This window comes from Fusarium tjaetaba (genome assembly GCF_013396195.1).
Source record: "Fusarium tjaetaba strain NRRL 66243 chromosome Unknown NRRL66243_c0000077, whole genome shotgun sequence".
Taxonomy (NCBI): Eukaryota; Fungi; Ascomycota; class Sordariomycetes; order Hypocreales; family Nectriaceae; genus Fusarium; species Fusarium tjaetaba.
This window is the reverse complement of record NW_023501273.1, coordinates 180,186-199,997: the sequence shown is the minus strand read 5'-3', so window position 1 is coordinate 199,997 and position 19,812 is coordinate 180,186. Positions and strand designations below refer to the sequence as shown.

Below are 19,812 nucleotides of genomic sequence, written 5' to 3'. Positions count from 1 at the left end.
AGTGACTGGTTTGATGTAATGAATAGCGATGGAGTTGTGGTTCTGAGTTATGTATCATATCCAGCGCGGGTTGTTTGATTTATATATCTTCAAGATGTTCTTCTGTTGCCAACTTACACGCAATATCTCGGAACTTTCCTCATTTGGTTGCCAAGCACTATCGCACGATAACGGAACACTTTTTCCTGAGTCTTGGGGGCCATATCCCATCGCATGTTTGTTCACCTTTAGGCAATATTCTATCAGCGTGACTTCCTCATGTTGTGCAACGAAAAGTCGTAAGCGACCTTCTCCTTCGAGACTCACAAATCCTTCGAGGTAACAGCTCAGGTCTTGCCAATGCGTTCTCGAACCTCGCGGACTCCAAGTGCTGCGCAGCGATTGACAATACCGTACCACCTGCTCATTTAGCTATACCGCCGATGCATTGAAATTTGGACACTGATTTGGACCCCAATAGATAAGTATGAGCCGAGGCCTCTGAGGCTATGTTGAAATGCAAAAGTACAAATATACGGTGGTCCAGGAGATGAAGAGGCCAAAGCTCAATAATGACAGGGGTAAAAACGTGCCATGTAACCTGCCAAGATCACCGGACCTGCCGTGTTTCTTCCCGCGAGATCTAGACTCCAGCCGTGTATTGGGGGGCCGAAGTTACTTCCGGAAACAGACACAAAAGCTCTTGGCATTGATTTAGACTGCTACTCACTTTTGCGAGTCTTGCTTCTCGAGTGCTCTGGTAGAGCTTATGTTCACCAGGCATCATACTTCATTACTTAGCCACGTATAGAATAGATCAGCCCTCTTTCTTTGGACCTGACTGATTAAATTCTGTGTTCTCTAAGCTATTTTACGTGGTAAGGAACGCCATTTTGCCAAAGTGCCATCGACTTTCAGCTCCTTGTTGCACCGCCACTGATTCGGTAGAAGTCTAATCGAGACCGACGAATGACAACGATGTGTGTGTCACTCCAGATATTCCGCCTGGGTTTTGACAGTTGCAGCTGAAATATAAGATGTATTGGCTTCGCATGTCCCAGTCGTGAACTGGCTGTGTTATTTGCACCTGGAAATTTATATAATCACAAAGAACTCAATATCAGCTATACTGTAGTAGCAGCACAGTGGCTAGGTGACATATTGCCGTTGATTGACACAGGTCTGAAGTCTTGGGGCTTGAAAATGTAGGCTGGAGAGGTGAGCTTAATACTTCCACTGTTGCAACTATGTGGCGCATAGAATATATTAACGTGCGAGGCGCGTGATTTGAGCCATCAGCTGTGGTGTCTACCAACTCAAAAGAACACTCTTATCAAAATCAGTCCGGGCAGTATACCAGCTTGGGCTCGACGGACTGTACAGCAATTGAAGATAGAGCCAGACCAGGGGCAGGCAGATCCGTGGGCTCAACATATTCTCGCTGGATCGTAGAGATAGTCAACTTAGGAGCCTACTCGATGGCTGGCTCGACCTGTTCACAACACTCGTTATAGAGGCAGTTCTAGTATTAGAATATTAGAATAAATCAAAGATTAGTAATCAGAGTTAGGAATAGTATAAGCAAAGCATACTAATTTCCTGCTTGCTACCTGGTTTATAAATTATAAGGTCTTTGAGATACAAACTGGTAGATTAATTAATAGAATGGTTCTCTTGGTCGTGATACCTTACCTGACCCTCTATATAAATATATGTTCAGCATAGAAGATCAGCATGTGTTCAAACCTTACGCACCCCGTGTTATCTATATACCATATCTTAATTTGTTGTCTTCGTTTCTCATGACGTGAGACAGACAGTAACATCTCAACTAACTTAGGCTGTTTCCCGTATCGTGACTGATCTTCACATCCAGTCAGCTCACTGCAATGCCAGGCTTGGGTGAGATAATCCTTCCTGGCCAATCGCATTCCCGGCCAATCAAGAGCGCATCACTAGTCAGCAATGATTACTGATCCGCGACGGGAAGTGACATCGATTACCATTTCGGGTAAATGAAATCTTCTTGGACTAAGATGTGACGCATTTTTGGTTTAGCAACCTGCAGCATATCACACACACCTGCAGCTTTGCTGATATATATAGCAATGCGCCTTCTGATAGTGATGGCCTGACTTTGCGTCACAATTGATGCCAATAAAATAAGTTAAGCACTTCTGGTTGTTATATAAGAGATCGTTTCATCGAATATATCTACCAATGCCGAAGCTCCTGTTGTTTTATTGTATGAGACTTATACCACCAGCATGCATCGTCCAAACTATACAACAGTCGTCCTTGACTTGAGCGGAGTGCTCCTCAACTACACACCCAACACAGTCGGTGTGGCCTCAACCCAAATCAAGAGTGCTCTCGACTCGCCACACTGGCATAAATACGAGAGGGGCAAAGTCTCCAGGCAAGAGGCCTATGGACAAGTCACCCAAACCTTCAAGATTGACTTGGAGACCTGGACAGAGGCCCTGGAACAGATGAAAGACGGAATGCAACCAAACAAAGCACTGATATCTGCCATCAAACACTTGGAGACCGCTTATTCAACAGTCAAAATCTGTTGCCTGTCCAATATCCCAGGACCAGAGCTTGCTCTTCTCGAGGATGAGATTGAGGGATGGGGGTAACATCGATCAATTCATCGCTTCTTCCGATTTGCGACAGAGAAAGCCAGAAATGGGTGCATATAGCGCATTTTTCGGAGAAAATACAAGAACCAGCACAGAACTGCATCTTCATTGACGACAAAGTCGGCAGCGTTGTCAATACGCAATGCCTAGGATTCAAAGGCATCGTTTTTACCACTACAGAGGAGCTGATAAGAGTTCTCCACAACATGCTAGGGGATCCCGCTGCTCGCGCAAAGACGTACTTGTAGAATGCAAAGAATCTTTTCTGCACGATGAATACAGGCAACCTTCAGCCGGATAACTTCTCTCAGCTGCTCATCTTACATCATACAGGAGACCGGTAAGTCTTTGACGCAGATCTTGATACTGTTTCTTGGCTTATCCTCGTGATAGAGACCTTATTGTACTGAAGAACGAGGGCGATACGTGGAATTATTTTCATGGTAGTCCTACGTATGATGGCACAACATATCCAGATGATCCCGACACGACGTGTTTGGCAATGGCCATGATAGAAGATATGTCTATGGAACGAAAGGTCAAAGCGAGGGGTGTGATATTATCATACGTCAATCAAGACAGTCTTCCGGAAGTAAGTGCTAGGCCAGCAAGATGTCTCTTCTCCAATCTCATGATTTCCTAGGCTTGGTTTGATAAGAACCGCCCGCGATTCTGCCACTGCGTCTGCGCCAATGTCTTTCGCTTCTTCATAATCAACTGTTGGTCCGAGAAACTCCCTGGTGTCTACGAATATCTCTGTCACGTACTTGAGACAAGGGCATTTCTCCACGGCAGCCGCTACTACAAGATTCCAGATTGGATCCTATACATTCTCTCCGACCTCTGCGCCAGATGTCCATCTGACGAAAAGCTTCAGAGGATGAGAGATTTACTTGTTGAATGCGTACAGGAGCGCATGGGGTGTGATGGTAATGTCCTTGCTGCTGCGATGAGAGTTGTAAGTGCTCAATCATTGGGTCTAAAGAATGATCGAGATCTTAGGACTTTGCTGGAGAGTCAGCAGCTTGATGGTGGATGGGAGCTGGCCTGGTTGTGGAGTTATGCGACGAAGCCACTCAAGATTGGAAGTCGAGGTGTTGTCACTGCTGTGGCCATGGATGCGATTCAGCAGGCATTGGTCTAAGACATTATGGCACGAGGTGATAGCAACTATACTGTAGTGACCCGTGAGAAACCATGGAATTGTGTTGGTAGTCCAAGTCGTATTGAAAAGAAGCGATTCGCAAACCGGCCTTCTCACCGATCTTAAAAAAATCACCATGATCTGAGCAAATGAGGGGAAGACATCATCTTGCCAAGGCCACGATGCTCTCGTTTTTAAGTGCGGAATATTCGGGATGACATTAAACCGAGCTAACGATTGAGGGGAAAGTCAGGATCACCTGACTCGATCTCGGAGGTCATACCGACTTCTCAACCTGAGTTATTAAACTCTCCCCAAAGAGACAAATGCATCGGTGTAAACTCATTTGATCATGTTTGAGGAAAACATCGTTGACTTCAAGCCCTCGCCCGGGTCATTCCCGTTGGTCGGTGCTTCGATTGTGGTGGACCAATCAGATTACCCTGGTGTTATCCGCGCCGCAGGGGACTTGGCGCAAGACTTTGCTCGTGTGACGAGAGGCGATGCGAGTCTGTTGGTTGTGATATCATCTGACTCGGACTATGACAAGATACAGACGGAAACGGCTATCATCGTTGGCAGTCTTGCTTCGAGGATCATCAAGACGCTTGCGCAACAGGGTAAACTTGATACTCAGGCAATTGAGGGAAAATGGGAGACGTTCAGCACGAGTATTGTCGATCAGCCTTTGGGGAAGTGTGAGAAGGCTTTGGTGATAGCTGGAAGTGATAAGCGAGGTACCATCTTTGGCATTTACACGCTCTCTGAACAGATTGGGGTTTCACCGTAAGTCATTCCAACACGGTCAGTCCAACCAGAGTAGCTGATACTGAAAGATGGTACTGGTGGGCCGATGTACCACCAAAACATCGTGAACAGATATTTGCTATTGAGAAGCAGACCATTCACGGCGAGCCGTCTGTGCGACACCGAGGTATCTTTCTCAACGACGAAGGCCCTGCTTTGACTGGTTGGGTGAGAGAGACGTTTGGAGGATACAACTCCAAATTCTACGTCGAAGTTTTTGAACTCCTACTCAGACTCAAGGTATATAACCAACCCATTAAACAGCGACACATTATTAACGATAACAGGCCAACTTCCTCTGGCCAGCAATGTGGCCCGGCTATCCCAACCCAGGCGCATCATTCTTCACAGACGATCCACTAAATCAAAAGCTCGCAGACGAGTATGGCATCGTGATATCTACGTCCCACCACGAACCGATGCAGCGGTTGTCAAACGAGTGGTTCGCAGAGAATCCAGATGGCAGCTGGAATTGGTTAACCAACAAACAGAAAATCACTGAATTCTTTGAGCACGGTGCTAGTAGAGCTAAAGGCTGTGATTCATACTTTACCTTAGGAATACGTGGAGAATATGATAAGAAGATGCTAGCTGAGGATCCTGCTGCTGTGGTGCAGGATGCTATTGAGACGCAGAGGGGGGTTGTTAAGAAGGTTTATGGAAGTGAAGATGCTGTGCCTCGTGAGTTTTATCTCAATTGAGGTTGGAAAGTGGCTAATTTGTGCAGAACTCTTCGCGATCTATAAAGAGGTCCAGTCGATGTTCGAAACCGGCAGGTTGAATGTCCCAGAAGATGTAACGCTTCTGTTCCAGGATGACAACTTTGGCACGATCCGTCGGCTTCCAACAAAGGAAGAGGGCAAGAGGAAGGGTGGGGCTGGTGTAAGTTTCCTTGACTCATTCTGAGGCTTTACTGACGGTTGGTCAGGTATATTACCATCTTCAATATGTTGGTGATCCTCGAAGCTACAAGTGGATCAACACGAACTCACTTGTAAGTCTCAACTCTTCCTTTCCTATAAGCAACCGCTGATACCTGCAAGGGGAAAGTATGGCATCAACTCCAGCAAGCGTATCACCACAACGCCCGTCAAATCTGGGTCTTCAACGTCGGCGACCTAAAACCTCAAGAAATTCCCGTATCCTTCGCCATGGCTCTAGCATGGGACATCAACAGTATCAAACAGGATACTCTACCACAGTTCTTCCGCCAAGCTGCAGAACGAGAGTTTCGCGCTGAGCTCGCGGACGAAGTTGGGTCCATCTGGCATCGACATGATCGACTACTGGCGTTGAGAAAACATGAGCATATCGAGCCTGATACTTTCTCCGTTTTGCATTACAGAGAAGCTGACACTGTGTATCGTCGATGGAAAGATCTTCTTGATGATGCTGAAAAGGTAAATGCTCATGTTTCAGAAGTAGAAAAAGCAGCGTCTTTCCAGCTTATTCTCCATCCCACCAAAGCGTCATTTATCTATAACAAGGTACGCTGGAGCCAAGCACTAAACAAGCTGTACGCTCGCCAAAGACGAAACTCAGCAAACACATACGCTCAAATCGCCCTGGACGCATTTGACCAAGACTTCACTCTATCAGAAGAATATCACAGCCTTTTAGACGGAAAGTGGAACCACATTCTCATGCAGCCGCACTACGGCTATGAAGACACATGGCATGCGCCTTCACGCGACATGATCGGTGGATTATGCTTTGTTCAGAAACGCCAGAACTCGAATCCTATTGTGGGACAGATGGGTGTTGCTGTCGAAGGGCATGAGGGTGTAAGGCCAGGTCGGATCAATGAGGAATCTGAGCGGACGCATCCGAGTAGACGAGATCTTGTTCCTGGGTTGACATTGCGGCCTATGAGTCGGTATGGGCCTGGGGCTCGATACTTTGATATCTTTACCCGAGGAGTGCCGAGGATCAACTGGTCTGTTTCGGCGCCTCAGCCATGGATTAATCTGTCGAAGATGTCGGGGGTCTTGATACCCGGTGAAGAAGATGCCAAGGTTGAGATCTCCATTGACTGGGATCAAGTGCCTGATGAGTTCAACGAAGAAGTACTCATTGATGTTCGGTCGGAAGAAGGAGACTTTGAACAGGTCCATCTACCGATCAAGGGCAGACGGGTACCAGATTCTTTCGAGGGTTTCGTCGAGCAGGATGGTTTTGTGTCTATCCCTGCTACCGATTGTCACCTCGAGACTCCATACCTGGTTCTCCCCGATGCAGGCAGACTAGAAACTGGCTCTTTGACCCTCGCACCAGGAACCGATACCAACGACTCGATTCCCTACGTTCAGTACCCTTTCTACCTCTTCAGTGAGACTTCCAACGCTACTTTAGTACTATACTTCGGCACCACTCTGGATCTCTCCTCAGAAGATATTCTGACCTATGACGTTCAAATCGACAAGGAACAAAGCCAAAGCTATCCTCTGCAGAAGAGAACTCAAGAGAGTGAGAAGAATGCTGCTGATAAGGGATGGGCGTCTGCCGATGGCTGGTTCTTTGCTGCGTCGGATAATGTTTGGGTTCGGGAGCACGCACTGACGTTGGGACCTGGTGCACATACGCTACATGTCAGGTTGGGACATGCGAACATGTTGCTTGAGAAGATCGTGGTTGACTGTGGTGGTGTAGCAAAGAGCTACTTGGGCCCTCCTTTTGGGATCAAGGCTTGAGGTTCAGAAGAAAAGTAGATATTGTCGTCAGTCAGTCGCAATGAATTACAATGCCATTATATTTTTACCCCGCTGGCTTTTGAATGAAATAGTCTATGAATGAATGTATATGCTATGAGTCCAGCGCCTGTTTCCCCGCCAGATCCCTCTCATGTCCAAAAAATATACTCGAAATCAGATACACACCATCTAGCAAGTCAGAGTGAACTTGAGCTTGCGATCCTTGTTCGCAATACCAAAGTACTTCTCAACCTCAGGAGTAGCCAAGGGCGCATCAAAAGCAGTGAACCAGAATCCACTAGCATCCTTCTGCTGCCACAACCAGCACCCAACATTGTTATAGTAACTCTGCAGACTAGCTGTAGTAGCAGCAGCCTTCTGGTAGTTAGGTCCCTTGGTCGGCCACCCCGTCTCACCAACCCAAACAGCAGCCTTGCTGTTAACAGCCTTGACGTGCTTCTGCACACTCCAGTACGAGTTCTGGAACGTCTTCTTCTGCAGAGCCTCCTTGATCGGAACGCCCTGCCAGTAAGGAAATCCGTTGGTGATGGCAATGTCGCACGCCTTTGTGACAACGTCGTTGCGGCCGTCGACCCACGCGGTCCAGGTGTCGGTGTGTCCGACCTTGAGGTTCTTGTTGAACTGGCGCACCATGCCGCGCACGTCGTAGATCTGCTGGGCCAGCTTGTCGGGGGAGATGTCCTTGCGGTACAGGTCCTCGGAACCGACGGAAATAGCGGCGATCCAGTCGGTGCCGTACTGCTTGATCACCTTGAGAAGAGCGGCCTTGTCGCGCCCGAAGTGAGCGTCGTCGGTGGCCCAGACGCCGACAAGGATCTTCATGCCGGTCTGCTTGGCGGCGGGGACAGCCTTGACCAGAGCTGAAATCCATCAGTGTGTGTCGATCTTATCAAGTGCAGGGGTTACTTACTGTTGCAGTCATCGGCGGAGTACAGACGCACAGCGTTGAAACCCTTGTTCCAGCCCTTGATCGTCTGGAAATCTTTCTTCCAGTCCGCAGTGTACTTGCAAGCGCCATCGGCTCTGTTGGCACCCATACTGAAGCCCTTGTACTGCCCAGCCAAAGCCTGGCCAGGAAGCAGCATCAAAGCCGCCGCGACGGCGCCAATAGATCCAAAAAGCTTCATATTGAAGAAAATAAAGTATAACGAAAGTGATGAATAAGCGAATGACAAGCCAAGAGATGGATAAGGAAGAAAAAAAAGTTTGGGGAAGAGTCAGTGTTTATTTAAATTGGAATGGCCCCTTTTCCTTGCAGGGGTGGACTTGGTTTTTTCCCTCGTATTGACCCATGTTGGCGAGGCGTTCTAGACCAGTTCTTGGTAAGCGTGATGCTATTTTTATATATGCGCCGGTGATTCCGTGGCGCTAGGGACGGGTTTTATGGGGATTGGAGAGGTTTGGGTCATTTGAAGATCAGATGAACATTAATGCGTTTTACACGAGTTTATTTCGTTTACGTCATTGCCGAGATGGAAGGATCAGAGATCTGGTGACATGGGGTGACCTGGGTCCCTGCGCTGTGGCACGCGTTGAGTGGTTTTGCTTGTGACGCGACAGGCCAGAAGTTTATCTTATCATCTTATCTTATCGTTACAACACTTTTATCAACCCATACCCTAAACCTCTGTTTGTCAAACTTTAATCACAGACGTTGTTCTTGGATAAATAGTTCACACGCGTGGTGCTCAATAGAATTCTTAGTACGATATTTGCAATCGGTTAGTATGTGCAGGACATTTCACGCTTTAGCTTTGTGAAGTTGTCAATCGGGACAACTTGTACTATAACACTAATAACACTTGAATAAGCTTGAGCGAAAGCATTCCAGGACATCAAAGCGAGCAATCTAACAAATCATATTGCACATAGTCTCTACCGTGTCGTTAAGAAACCAATCGGCTTTATAATTTCGGATATAAATGCCATGGTCATTGACGCCTAAATATGGAGCATGCCAAGTTTCAATCCCCATCTGATGCAAGCGCTAGATCTTAGCAGTCCTCTGTCTTGTGTTACTTCTATGACTGGAGCTGTATGCTCATCTGAGCCTCTTATCTAGATTGGTGCTGTTCATGTTTTCATTCGAGAGCTGCTGCCAACATGATGCTCTCCAGATAAGATCCATGCTGTCAATCATGAGACAGCGCTACCTTCATTGGGCGAGGAGTTGACAACGATAACGGCAATGCAAAAATATAGTCTTCGTATAGGGAATCAAACATTGCGTCTTGAACTCGGGTGAGCATTGCAGAAGAGTCACAGAATGAATCTTGTGATATTATTCGATGAGATCTGCCATTGAATGACAAGGTTGATAGTGGGGAATCTGCTAACTTAAACCCAGTCCCAGGTCTGCACATATTCCTTACCTCTGCTGAGTGATCAAAGAAAGCAGAGAATAGGAATATCATCAATTTTATCAGATCAGGTGAGAATGAACTGATTTATTCAGCTGTTCTTGTTGTGCACTGCCATGCACTGATGGACTGATGCGCTGATGAGCGGTTTAACGGAATTGCCCCACTGACACACAAGTCTGACCAATCACAAAACACAGTTTGCAACCACTGGCACTGACAGCGCTGGCAGTGCACAACAACAAACGGCTAGAGAATTATCCGGGCCAAAGGCTAAAATTTTCTTTCTCCACGCCCACGTCAAAAAGACCTCCCCGCCCTCAGCCTTATTCACAATATCAAACCATCACTCAGTCACCAAAATGGCCGCCTTTGATACCTACCAGACAACCCTCACGGGCCGCTACTGCAGCCAGGAGCTGTCCCACCTCTTCAGCCAGCGCTCCCGCCACTCAACCTGGCGCAAGCTATGGCTCTACCTCGCCGAGAGCGAGAAGGAGCTCGGCATCAACACCATCACCGACGAGGCGCTCGAGCAGATGAGGGCGCATATCACTGTTACTGACGATGACTTTGAGGTTGCGCGCCATGAGGAGAAGATCCGACGTCATGTGAGTGCACTGATCAAGTGTTGGGGATAAGCGAGCTGACTAGCGTACCAGGATGTCATGGCTGTAAGATTCATACCTCAATGACGATATGACAAGGCTGATTGAGATACAGCACGTTCATGCTTTTGGTCAAGCTGCCCCCGCTGCAGCTGGTATCATCCACTACGGCGCGACGAGCTGCTACGTCACCGACAACACGGAGCTCATCCTCATGCGCGACGCTCTCGATCTTCTCATCCCCAAGCTCGCCAAGGTTCTCTACAACCTGCAGCAATTCGCCCTCGAGTGGAAGAACGAGCCAACTCTGTCCTTCACACATCTCCAGCCTGCTCAGATCAGCACCGTCGGCAAGCGAGGTAAGCAAGCACTCAGTACTCAGTGGAGTTATTGTGTTCTGACAGGGTGTAGCTGCGGGTTGGGCGCAGGATCTTTTGATGGATCTTAATGAGTTTGAGCGTGTGCGCGCTGAGCTCAAGTTCCGTGGTGCGCAGGGCACTACTGGTACTCAGGCCAGTTTCCTCGAGATGTGAGTTTGCCATGCATTGGTGTTGGGATGAGTTCTGATGGTTTTAGTTTTGGTGGTGATCATGAGAAGTGCGATAAGCTCAATGAGCTGCTTTGCCAGAAGGCTGGCTTTGAGGAGTGCTACGACGTAAGTGCATGCTATTATTTTTCTGGTGCTTTTCTAACAATTCTCAGATCTCAACACAGACATAGTGAGTCTCACGATGTGATTGACTCCCTCGGTCGATACTAATGATCCCCAGTACCCGAAAGGTCGATTGTCTCATCGCCAACGCCGTTACTGGCCTCGGCACCACCGTCACCAAGATCGCCTCGGATCTGCGACATCTCGCCTTCATGAAGGAAGTCGGCGAGCCTCGAGAGAAGGGTCAAATCGGAAGCAGCGCCATGGTGAGTCAAACTTTGCAGGAATTGAACTGAACATCGCAACATACTAATGCACTGTCAGGCCTACAAGCAGAACCCCATGCGATCCGAGCGAATTGCCAGTCTCGCCCGTGTCCTCCAGTCCAAGGCCGCTACCTACCAGAGCACCCACTCCGCTCAGTGGATGGAGCGATCCCTTGACGATTCCGCCTGCGTGAGTAATCCTAGCGTTCGTCATTCATCTCACATTCTGACTGGTCTAGCGACGAATCGACATTCCCGAGATGTTCCTCCTCGCCGATGCCGTCGCCATCACCCTCCAGAACGTCACAGAGGGTCTCGTCGTCTTCCCCCTCAAGATCCACTCCAACATCATGGCCGAGCTCCCCTTCATGATCACCGAGAACATCATCATGCGCCTCGTCGCAATGGGTGTTTCCCGACAAGAGTAAGCCCTCCCCAATCTCAACCCTTCCCCAACCACTCACTAACAAAACCAGGGCTCACGAGCAAATCCGCGTTCTCTCCTTCGAAGCATCCCACCAGGTCCAGAGCCTCGGCAAGTCCAACGATCTCGTTGAGCGAATCAAGAAGACCGAGTTCTTCAAGCCCATCTGGGCTGATCTCGATGGCATGATGAAGCCGGAGCTGTACATTGGTCGCAGTGCGCAGTTGGTCGATAAGTTCTGTGGTCCCGGGGGTAAGTTGGAGAAGAAGCTTGCGCCTTACCAGGATTCTATCCAAAAGGCCAAGGCTGCTGAGCTGAACGTTTGAGGAAGTGTGATGAATGAAAAGAAAATGGAGATTAGGGCTGGTAGTATCTAGTCATGAATAAAAGAACAAATCAGCCAAGAGAGCTTGAGTCAAACTCATTATGTTGTTGATTGAACCTGGAACGTGACTATCATGTATTGCTCTGACGGAGCTCGGTGTATCAAGACCCGAGTAGTACTGCCGATACGTAAACTGTACCAATCGGCTACCCTGGTAAACCGGAGCATGGAGATCCGCACTAACCCCAACGGCTCGACATGGAGTTGGCGCATTAAGCTTTGGAAATCCGGGGTGCCTTGTCGTGCCCCCAAACTTTGGTAGACACACGATTATTGGCGGAATTATTACATTTGTTGAAATGCCTGCAAGAAGTTCAGTGATTGGATGAACTTGCCGGATATGAAGGTATATAGTTCACCAAGGGGACAGATCTGTTCATTCCAACGGTCAAGTTCTGTGACCATTCCTATCTCATTATGAAGTTCCCCACCCTCGCTGCAAGCGTCCTAACCCTCTTCGGAGGCGTTAAGGCCAAGAAATCGCCCTTCTTTATCTTGACCGGTGACTCTACCGTTGCCACCGGTGGCGGTTGGGGCGATGCGCTTCTGAACAGCACCAAGAAGCCCGCAGGCGGCATCAACATTGCCAAGAATGGTGCAACGACTGTATCTTTCCGATCTCAGGGCTTATGGGATACTGCTCTTGAGAATGTAAAGAGTCATAAGAAAGATCACGAGGCTATTGTCACGATTCAGTTTGGGCATAATGATCAGAAGACTCTTACGCTGCAGGAGTACTCGGATAACCTTGCTGTTATGATTGGTGAGGTCAAAGAGGCTGGAGGAACAGCGGTAAGTTTGATCTTAAGATTCAGGTGCAGAGACTGATTTTGGCAGATTATCGTTACATCCCTCACCCGTCGTACTTTCAAAGACGGAAAAGTCATTGAGAACCTTAGCAACGAGCGCGATGCAGCAATTGCTGTTGCAAATAAAGCTGGTGTCAAGTACCTTGATCTTAATACCGCGAGTACCAAGTATGTCAACTCTATTGGACAGGAGAATGCCGACAAGTATAACGAGATTGAGGGAGATCGCACTCACCTGAATTTCTCTGGAAAGTTGGTGTTTGGAAGGATTGTGATGGATTTGTTGGTTGAGAAGAGACGTGATCTGGCACGATATATTAAGACAAACAAAAAGTTGAGTCAGCTTATTAGAGATGGGATTTATGCTACTGGAGCGGAATGATTCTATAGAAATATCCGAAGCTCTGGAAATGAAGACGCGGGCGGTGTCGTAAGGACAGAAGAAGAATACAAAGGATTTGGAAGTTATTCAGTCCCACATACCAAAGACCTTCCCAAATCTGTCGGCCACTACCAAATTGGGGTCGGCTGTCCCTTCGTAGCTGTCTTGGGAGGGTAAGACGCAACAACAGTCGTCAACCAGATCGAGGATCCAAACAAAATGACTCCCGCGACATATATGATAGTCTGGTCGAAAATCTCAGGTAGGACAACAGCTCCCAAGCTGAACGGGGCGAATGTCCAGATGACGCACGCCACATTCGTAAGACAGAACCCAATCGACAGACCGTTTCGTGAGCCACGGGATAGATATTCGTGTGTCGGTCCGATGATCAAAAGGACATTGGTGAGCGCTCCCGTGAGCATGAAGCTTCCAGCGCCCAGAAACTCAATCAATATCCAGACCACTGCGAACATGGCCAGCTGCAGAAAGAAAGTGTACGTCAAGATGGAGGAAGTAGTCGGGTGTTTTCCAAAGAGAGGTGAAAATGTCGCGATGCGGTCCTTGGGGCTCTGGATGGTATACCACATGCAGAATATCTCGAGACCTGCCCAGACAGCTAGTGAGAATGACGTTGAGATGAAGAACCAGTGGTAATCGTAGCGGTGTGCGGCTTCGGCGAAGAGATAGACGAAAGTCAATTCGTGGGCGACATAAAAGGTTTGCATCCAGAATGGTATAGGACCTTGACCTTCGCGAATGAGAAGTCTTATGGCATATGTGTACTGTAGAAGACCAATTATGAAGCACGCGTTTGTCGCGATCATAACAGGAGTGTTGTCGAACTGGAGACTCTCCGCGATACGTCCATAGTAGTCGATATTCATGATGATCTATCGAATGTGGTCAAGTTTTGCGAGACTGGCTTATAATGAACGATATTCGTAATTGACATGCAATATTTATCGTATTAACTACTGAGCAGGAAAACAGCTTCATATCAATCTTTACACTAGCGTGCCAGTATATCGGGTCTCAAGATCAACTGCCGAAAACGGTGCATCGTCATAACACGAAAATCCTGCATCTCGGTATAGTTAAACAACCCGAGAGCCCGTTACAAAGCAAGAGTAAAAAAGGTTCGGGATTTTAGAGGGTTCATCCTCGCATCTGTTTATGCCGGAGAATTTTTAAATCCTCTGGTTGGTGCATCGTATTTGGCTCGGTGCGCGTATTGTGTTTACGATAATTAATCGGGACGAGACGGTCATTTGACGAGCGGCTTTTTAAAAGAGCGAGCGAGATGAATTGAATAATTGTCAATTTTGGTGAAACTAGTATACAAGTGACTCATCCTGACTTCAACCCGTAGTGTTCTCAATTGATGGATGGGACGAAGAACCATCGCCCTATGACTGGGAAAGAGAATCAATGTCCAATTCTTCAGTGCGACGTCGAACCAGTATATCCGAAGAATAATCGCCAAGCAGTTTAAATCCAGAGAAATATGGCTGCGGCTTGAAGCCCTCTGGCAACTTCCAGTCGTACTTGAGTAGCATGTGGCACAAGAGAATCTTGATCTCGTTGGCAGCGAAGAAGCGTCCGGGACATGCGTGGATACCGTGTCCGAAACCAAGATGGTCAGCGCTAGTGCTGACGAGATGAGCTTTCTTGTCATCGCCTGCCTGCCGCATTTTAACGAAGCGATAGGGGTCGAAGGTAAGTGCATTATCGTAAGTGTCGGAATCCCACATGTGCGACATATTCCCGATGATCTTTTGGCCCTTCTTGAGGATGTCGCCGTTGGGGAGGGTGACATTTGCCGTGGCTGTTCTCCTGAATGCACCTTGACATGAATGTTAGTGGTTTCGATGATAACGAGTACTAGAACTTTGACTCACCGAGTAGAATTGGGCGCATTCTTTGGGACTCCTTGATCACGCTGTCCATCAACTTCAGGTTATACATCGCCCCTTTAGTCAATCCCCCTTCAGCAGTCAAGACCGTGACAATCTCCTCCCTCAGCTCCCCCAACAGCTCAGGATGTTGACAGAGGTTAAGAAGCGTTTCAGCAAGTAAGTCGGACGTAGTATGGTACGCAACGATCGAAACAGCAATCTGCTCTTTCGCCGGATCATGTTTCTCATACTCCCTCTCAAACCATTCAAGAGAGTCATCAAAGGGACACGGTTTCCCTTCAGCCAGCGCCTTCTGCTTGATAGCGTTTCGGCGATCGATATGAGGCTTCAGGCACTGACGCGCCTCGTTCAGTTTTGCGCGGATAGCCCCGCACTGAGGGAGGAACCAGTGGATGTATGGTCGAACCCATCGGGGGTATGTACGCAGAGTGTGGATGTAGCCGAAACTCATGAGGGTGTATTCGCTTGAGACTCTGTTCCATTCTTCATCGCGGCAGAGCTCTTCGCCCATGAAGGTTCGGGAGGATACGCGGGAGACGATGCGGATGAGGTCCTCCTGGGGTTTAACACCCTGCCATTCTGAGAGGTGTTAGTTATGTGTCTTCCTGGGCGGAAGTACGGTGAGGTACCCTTTGAGTCAGTGAGACAGTCGCGGATTGCTAAAGCAGATTCCTCAGAGACAGGACCCGTTATCCTGGCTAAAGAATGATCATCAGTAAATATTTTGGGATAGGTAAGCGAGAGATACTCACTCAAGGCCTTTGTGATATACTTATTGATGACAGTCGGCATTTTAGGATCGAATCCAAAGGGGTCGAACCCGGGGATGTATTGATGGGCGTCCTTATCAAAATCAGCACCGAGCCATCACTATCAATACCAACCCTTACATCTTTAGTGGGTAGGAGAAAATCAAGTTGTCGGTTACTCTTCAAGGCCTCGACCCACGAAGGAGGGATAACCAGGAGCTTGCCTAGCTCGGTGTAAGCCCTGTATGGCTGATCCTTATAGACTGTTCGCGAGTTTGCAAGGAGACTCTTGCTGTTGGCGAGGAACTCCTTGACGACTCGCCTGTCGGTCAGTTCCAAAGGTTTCTTGGGGATGAGAAATGGGTATTTCTCGTCATGAGTGAGGAAGGAAAAGTTGACGACTAAGATTGTGATGAGAGAAATTGCGGAAAGGACCGCATATTGCGGATTCTGGAGGATCGTATCGATGTATGCTGACATCTTGAAGAACTGCCGATGGTGGGATGATGGATTTGAATCCTTCACGGCATTGATGCTATACTTATATCACCTACGAGGTATATATCAAAAGAGGGATCGACATAAAATGCTCCTCTTCTATACTTGGCCTCAATCTCCATTTCACCGGCGCTCTAAGGCGCGAGTCCCGAGGGGGGTACGAGAATAATAGGGCCTCAGTCCAGCATGTCAAAAACAAGTGACACAGTAACCGACATCATTGCCTGGATTTCTGTGCGGACATTTCTGTCTACCCAGCTGTCGTCTCTCGAATTTTTGATACCCCGAGAGCCCGAGTCCGCAAAACACCACCACATCGACAATGCATAAACGAATTAACACATCATATCGGCTCGAAAGGGCTCAACCCCATGATTATCTCCGTTGCAATGTAACACTGCAGTGGTACAGCCCATGAGCATGAGCCAATAGGATAAAAGGTGTATACGATTATAACCGAGATTTTCCCCAAGCATTGCCTGTTTAGATGAGCTACGCCTCATGGGCCATCGTAACCGACCGTTGCAACGACAGCTAAGCATGGACGGTCCATGGAAAGTCCGCGGGCGGAGAGCGGAATGAATTGAGGGAGATAAGGACGAGTCATGCGATGACGAAAGGAAATGTTGTGAAACATGAGGATAGTGGAGAGTGACGGCTATCGAAAACCGAGGGTTAAGGGCATCAAGAGTGAGACATAATTACACTCGGCGATAAGCTTACTACAAGTGCCCGTTTGCTGCATCATTAGTAGGGAGCTACACTTCGAGACGAACTCTATCAAGATCAGCGTAGAATCCGAGCCGTCTCGACTGTATGATAAACTTCAATACTCGAAAGTTTATCGACGTCAGATCATCACGGGGATATTACGCCGCAGCACTGCAGATGACCAGCAGTCTAACCGTTTTAGCTACGCCAAGGGTGATCATCCAACCCCCCATCGGCACTTTCTTTTTCCCCAGTAGCGAGCGGTTTTTACACCGTAATACGGCCCGTACCGCGTAGATGATCGGATTTCGGCACTGAAAGGGGTGTGAGGGCGGAATTGATTGCGCTGTGTTTGCGCGGAGGAGGGTTACGATCTTGGCTAAGCCGCCGCCGGACATTCTCAATCATGCATGATCAAGGAATTGCATTGATCAGACGTAGCGCGACCTTTGGTGCTAAGTTTTGAGGTAAAGTGGTGTAGTGAGGGGCGAATCACGTGGCAGTTGCCTTTGTCTCAATACGACTATGGATGATGACTGCGGCCTATAGGGTTAAGCTTTAGGCTGCGAACACAGGTGATGTCTCAATACGTCGGAGCCCACGATGCGTAACGAATGGAATTAACACATCGCTTTTCTGAAATGACACTATCGTAGAACTATTTACACAGGCGCTGATTACTGTGAGATATGGCTTGTCGAAATGAGTTCTGGAACTCGATAGCCCAGCCACAATGGGCCAAGTGGCTTGTTCTAGACCTCGAGTTGTCTCATTGAAGGTCTGTAGTACGCCTTTAAAGTCCGGCCACGGGCCCCATTCTCTCAAGCAATGGGCATTTCTTAGAAACAGAGACGTGACAATATGTCTACTACCACCACTTCTACGATTCCTACCGACATTGGACAAGCTCTGATCAATGCTTTGAATAACCCAACAGGCAATCTAACTAAATCACTGCCGTTAGTTGAAGACGATGGAAGCATCACAGGCAAAAAGGGCCATCGGTTTATTCTACAATCTTATGGCTATCTCGGTAGTCATTGTCTACCATGATGCAAGCTCGTGAGCTAACAGCTAGTTGACAGATCTGAGGATCTCTCTCGTCGCTGGCGTGTCCTTTCCCGCGGACACGTCATCATTTGAGACCTTATATCCTAAAGCCTCGTTGCCGTCATTGAACAGTTTTGATCCTCTTCTATACCAGGTATGTACGCGCTGTAAAGTCTGAACATGTCTACTTATAGACCCTGAAGCAAACAGAAACTGCCATGCTGGACTTTTGGAACGCGTGCTACGAATTCAATCAATACGCAGTATCGAGCTTCTGTAAGTAGACCTGCGTGAACAGTATTATGCGGGCTAACTTATACAGGGACTATTTTCGCCGAAACGCAAATGCTCTGTCAATCTCTCATTGACCAACTCACTGGTCCCGGCGAAGCTAGTCTTCAGAGTATGATAAGCACACTAACCAGCCAGACATACTCTCAGCCCGGTTCTGAGAATGACTCTCAGTTCAAAAGTCTTGCTCAAAACGCAAGTGCCATGCTTCTAAATCTGAGTCAGCAGGCAAACGAGAAAGCCTACAGCATTCAGGGCTTGGCGTCCCTTGTCGCCTCGATCAGGAGCCTTATGCAATGGGTATGAATAAGACTGACTCGATACAGCAAGGAAGCAAGATTCAGGCTACGAAACAAGAGATTGATGCCGTCGTGAAGAAATTTGGATTGTATGATGGTGATCATTATATCAGTACACTCGATGAGACATTTTCGATGATTCAAACAGTTCTCAATGATAGCGTTGAGGCAGCTCAGGCTGCCAAGGATAATTGGGTAAGTTGTTGCGAGCGGATATCATAAGTGATTGATCTTTGGTACTTCCATAAGACAATTGGTGGGACATTTGACTGACGATCCGTTGCACAGAACCGTAATATGATGGAAGCCAACACTGCTGTTTCTTATATTTGGATCCCCGTTGCTGGCTGGGTCTCCGGATCGAGCGCCATCATTGCGAAACAGAATGATGTCAGACTGGCATGGGCTGAGTACGAAGCACACATCGCCAAGAAGAGCACTGATGCAAACAAGACAGCCTATGCACTAGTTGGTGCAGTGAATCTGCTTTCCATGCAGAATGGCGTCATGTGCGATAGACTGCAGAGCGTCGGCGTAGCCTTGCAAGAGATTCAGTCAACCTTTGCGGCGATTGGCAATAACCTGGGTCTAGCTGCAACTCTGATGGAGGCTGCGGATGGATCTGTTAGAACGTCTTTGATTGCGAATCAGCAAGCGATTCAAGCGGGAATCATCAAGGCTGCGAAGGAAATCCAGGATACCTTATCTGCGGTCAAAGCGCTTGTCACGATTGACTCGAATATTCAGACGACTGGAATCACTGCGGACATAACCGCGCCAAGCATCTTTTCAGAAAATCCTTATTAAGAGAAGGGAATATACCACGGATGGAATATGCAAGAGCGGAATGTTCAAGATAAGATATTGTTATGTGATACAGTTATCTAAGCTAAGCTCGAACTTGTATCACGGATCCCAGTCCAGTATTAGATAGCAGCTCATTATCGCTGGTGTCAAGCACAACAATTTCCAAGATAATCAACCTCTTGTGAAAAGCGCATAGCCTCATTCCACATACCATTCAACCGTTGATAATACGCATCATAGCCTGTAACAGCCATCAACGCCTCCAGCTGTGGTGTGCGACTATGAAGTGTCTCCCCATCACGCATGGACAGTATAG

General features: G+C 47.9%; 8 protein-coding genes across 8 annotated transcripts; 5 read left to right on the top strand and 3 right to left on the bottom strand.

The window, feature by feature from the left end:
- Window positions 1-2,246: 2,246 nt before the first annotated feature.
- Window positions 2,247-3,768, top strand: FTJAE_4140 (alpha-D-glucose-1-phosphate phosphatase; the record flags this gene model as incomplete). The annotated part of the gene is made up of 4 exons (XM_037350515.1): window positions 2,247-2,617; window positions 2,958-2,964; window positions 3,037-3,216; window positions 3,268-3,768. 4 exons carry the CDS (start codon window positions 2,247-2,249, stop codon window positions 3,766-3,768), a joined length of 1,059 nt encoding a protein of 352 aa, XP_037208820.1.
- Window positions 3,769-4,120: 352 nt separating this feature from the next.
- On the top strand, window positions 4,121-7,265 carry FTJAE_4139 (uncharacterized protein; the record flags this gene model as incomplete). Its single annotated transcript, XM_037350513.1, has 6 exons — window positions 4,121-4,554; window positions 4,605-4,815; window positions 4,863-5,256; window positions 5,303-5,457; window positions 5,504-5,569; window positions 5,643-7,265. 6 exons carry the CDS (start codon window positions 4,121-4,123, stop codon window positions 7,263-7,265), a joined length of 2,883 nt encoding a protein of 960 aa, XP_037208819.1.
- Window positions 7,266-7,454: 189 nt separating this feature from the next.
- FTJAE_4138 (glycosyl hydrolase family 17) lies at window positions 7,455-8,413 on the bottom strand (the record flags this gene model as incomplete). The annotated part of the gene is made up of 2 exons (XM_037350512.1): window positions 7,455-8,146; window positions 8,197-8,413. 2 exons carry the CDS (start codon window positions 8,411-8,413, stop codon window positions 7,455-7,457), a joined length of 909 nt encoding a protein of 302 aa, XP_037208818.1.
- A 1,595-nt stretch (window positions 8,414-10,008) lies between these two features.
- Window positions 10,009-11,922, top strand: FTJAE_4137 (adenylosuccinate lyase; the record flags this gene model as incomplete). The annotated part of the gene is made up of 10 exons (XM_037350511.1): window positions 10,009-10,257; window positions 10,309-10,320; window positions 10,370-10,613; window positions 10,666-10,783; window positions 10,831-10,909; window positions 10,957-10,973; window positions 11,025-11,172; window positions 11,231-11,362; window positions 11,412-11,596; window positions 11,649-11,922. The coding sequence occupies 10 exons, from the start codon at window positions 10,009-10,011 to the stop codon at window positions 11,920-11,922; spliced, it is 1,458 nt and encodes a 485-aa protein (XP_037208817.1).
- Window positions 11,923-12,398: 476 nt separating this feature from the next.
- On the top strand, window positions 12,399-13,172 carry FTJAE_4136 (acetylesterase trichothecene; the record flags this gene model as incomplete). The annotated part of the gene is made up of 2 exons (XM_037350510.1): window positions 12,399-12,773; window positions 12,819-13,172. The coding sequence occupies 2 exons, from the start codon at window positions 12,399-12,401 to the stop codon at window positions 13,170-13,172; spliced, it is 729 nt and encodes a 242-aa protein (XP_037208816.1).
- A 128-nt stretch (window positions 13,173-13,300) lies between these two features.
- On the bottom strand, window positions 13,301-14,059 carry FTJAE_4135 (ABC superfamily atp binding cassette transporter permease; the record flags this gene model as incomplete). The annotated part of the gene is made up of 1 exon (XM_037350509.1): window positions 13,301-14,059. The coding sequence occupies one exon, from the start codon at window positions 14,057-14,059 to the stop codon at window positions 13,301-13,303; it is 759 nt and encodes a 252-aa protein (XP_037208815.1).
- A 522-nt stretch (window positions 14,060-14,581) lies between these two features.
- FTJAE_4134 (ent-kaurene oxidase) lies at window positions 14,582-16,320 on the bottom strand (the record flags this gene model as incomplete). Its single annotated transcript, XM_037350508.1, has 5 exons — window positions 14,582-15,018; window positions 15,074-15,670; window positions 15,721-15,789; window positions 15,844-15,934; window positions 15,982-16,320. 5 exons carry the CDS (start codon window positions 16,318-16,320, stop codon window positions 14,582-14,584), a joined length of 1,533 nt encoding a protein of 510 aa, XP_037208814.1.
- Window positions 16,321-17,910: 1,590 nt separating this feature from the next.
- Window positions 17,911-19,496, top strand: FTJAE_4133 (uncharacterized protein; the record flags this gene model as incomplete). Its single annotated transcript, XM_037350507.1, has 6 exons — window positions 17,911-18,085; window positions 18,135-18,253; window positions 18,303-18,375; window positions 18,422-18,571; window positions 18,616-18,884; window positions 18,978-19,496. 6 exons carry the CDS (start codon window positions 17,911-17,913, stop codon window positions 19,494-19,496), a joined length of 1,305 nt encoding a protein of 434 aa, XP_037208813.1.
- Window positions 19,497-19,812: the final 316 nt, after the last annotated feature.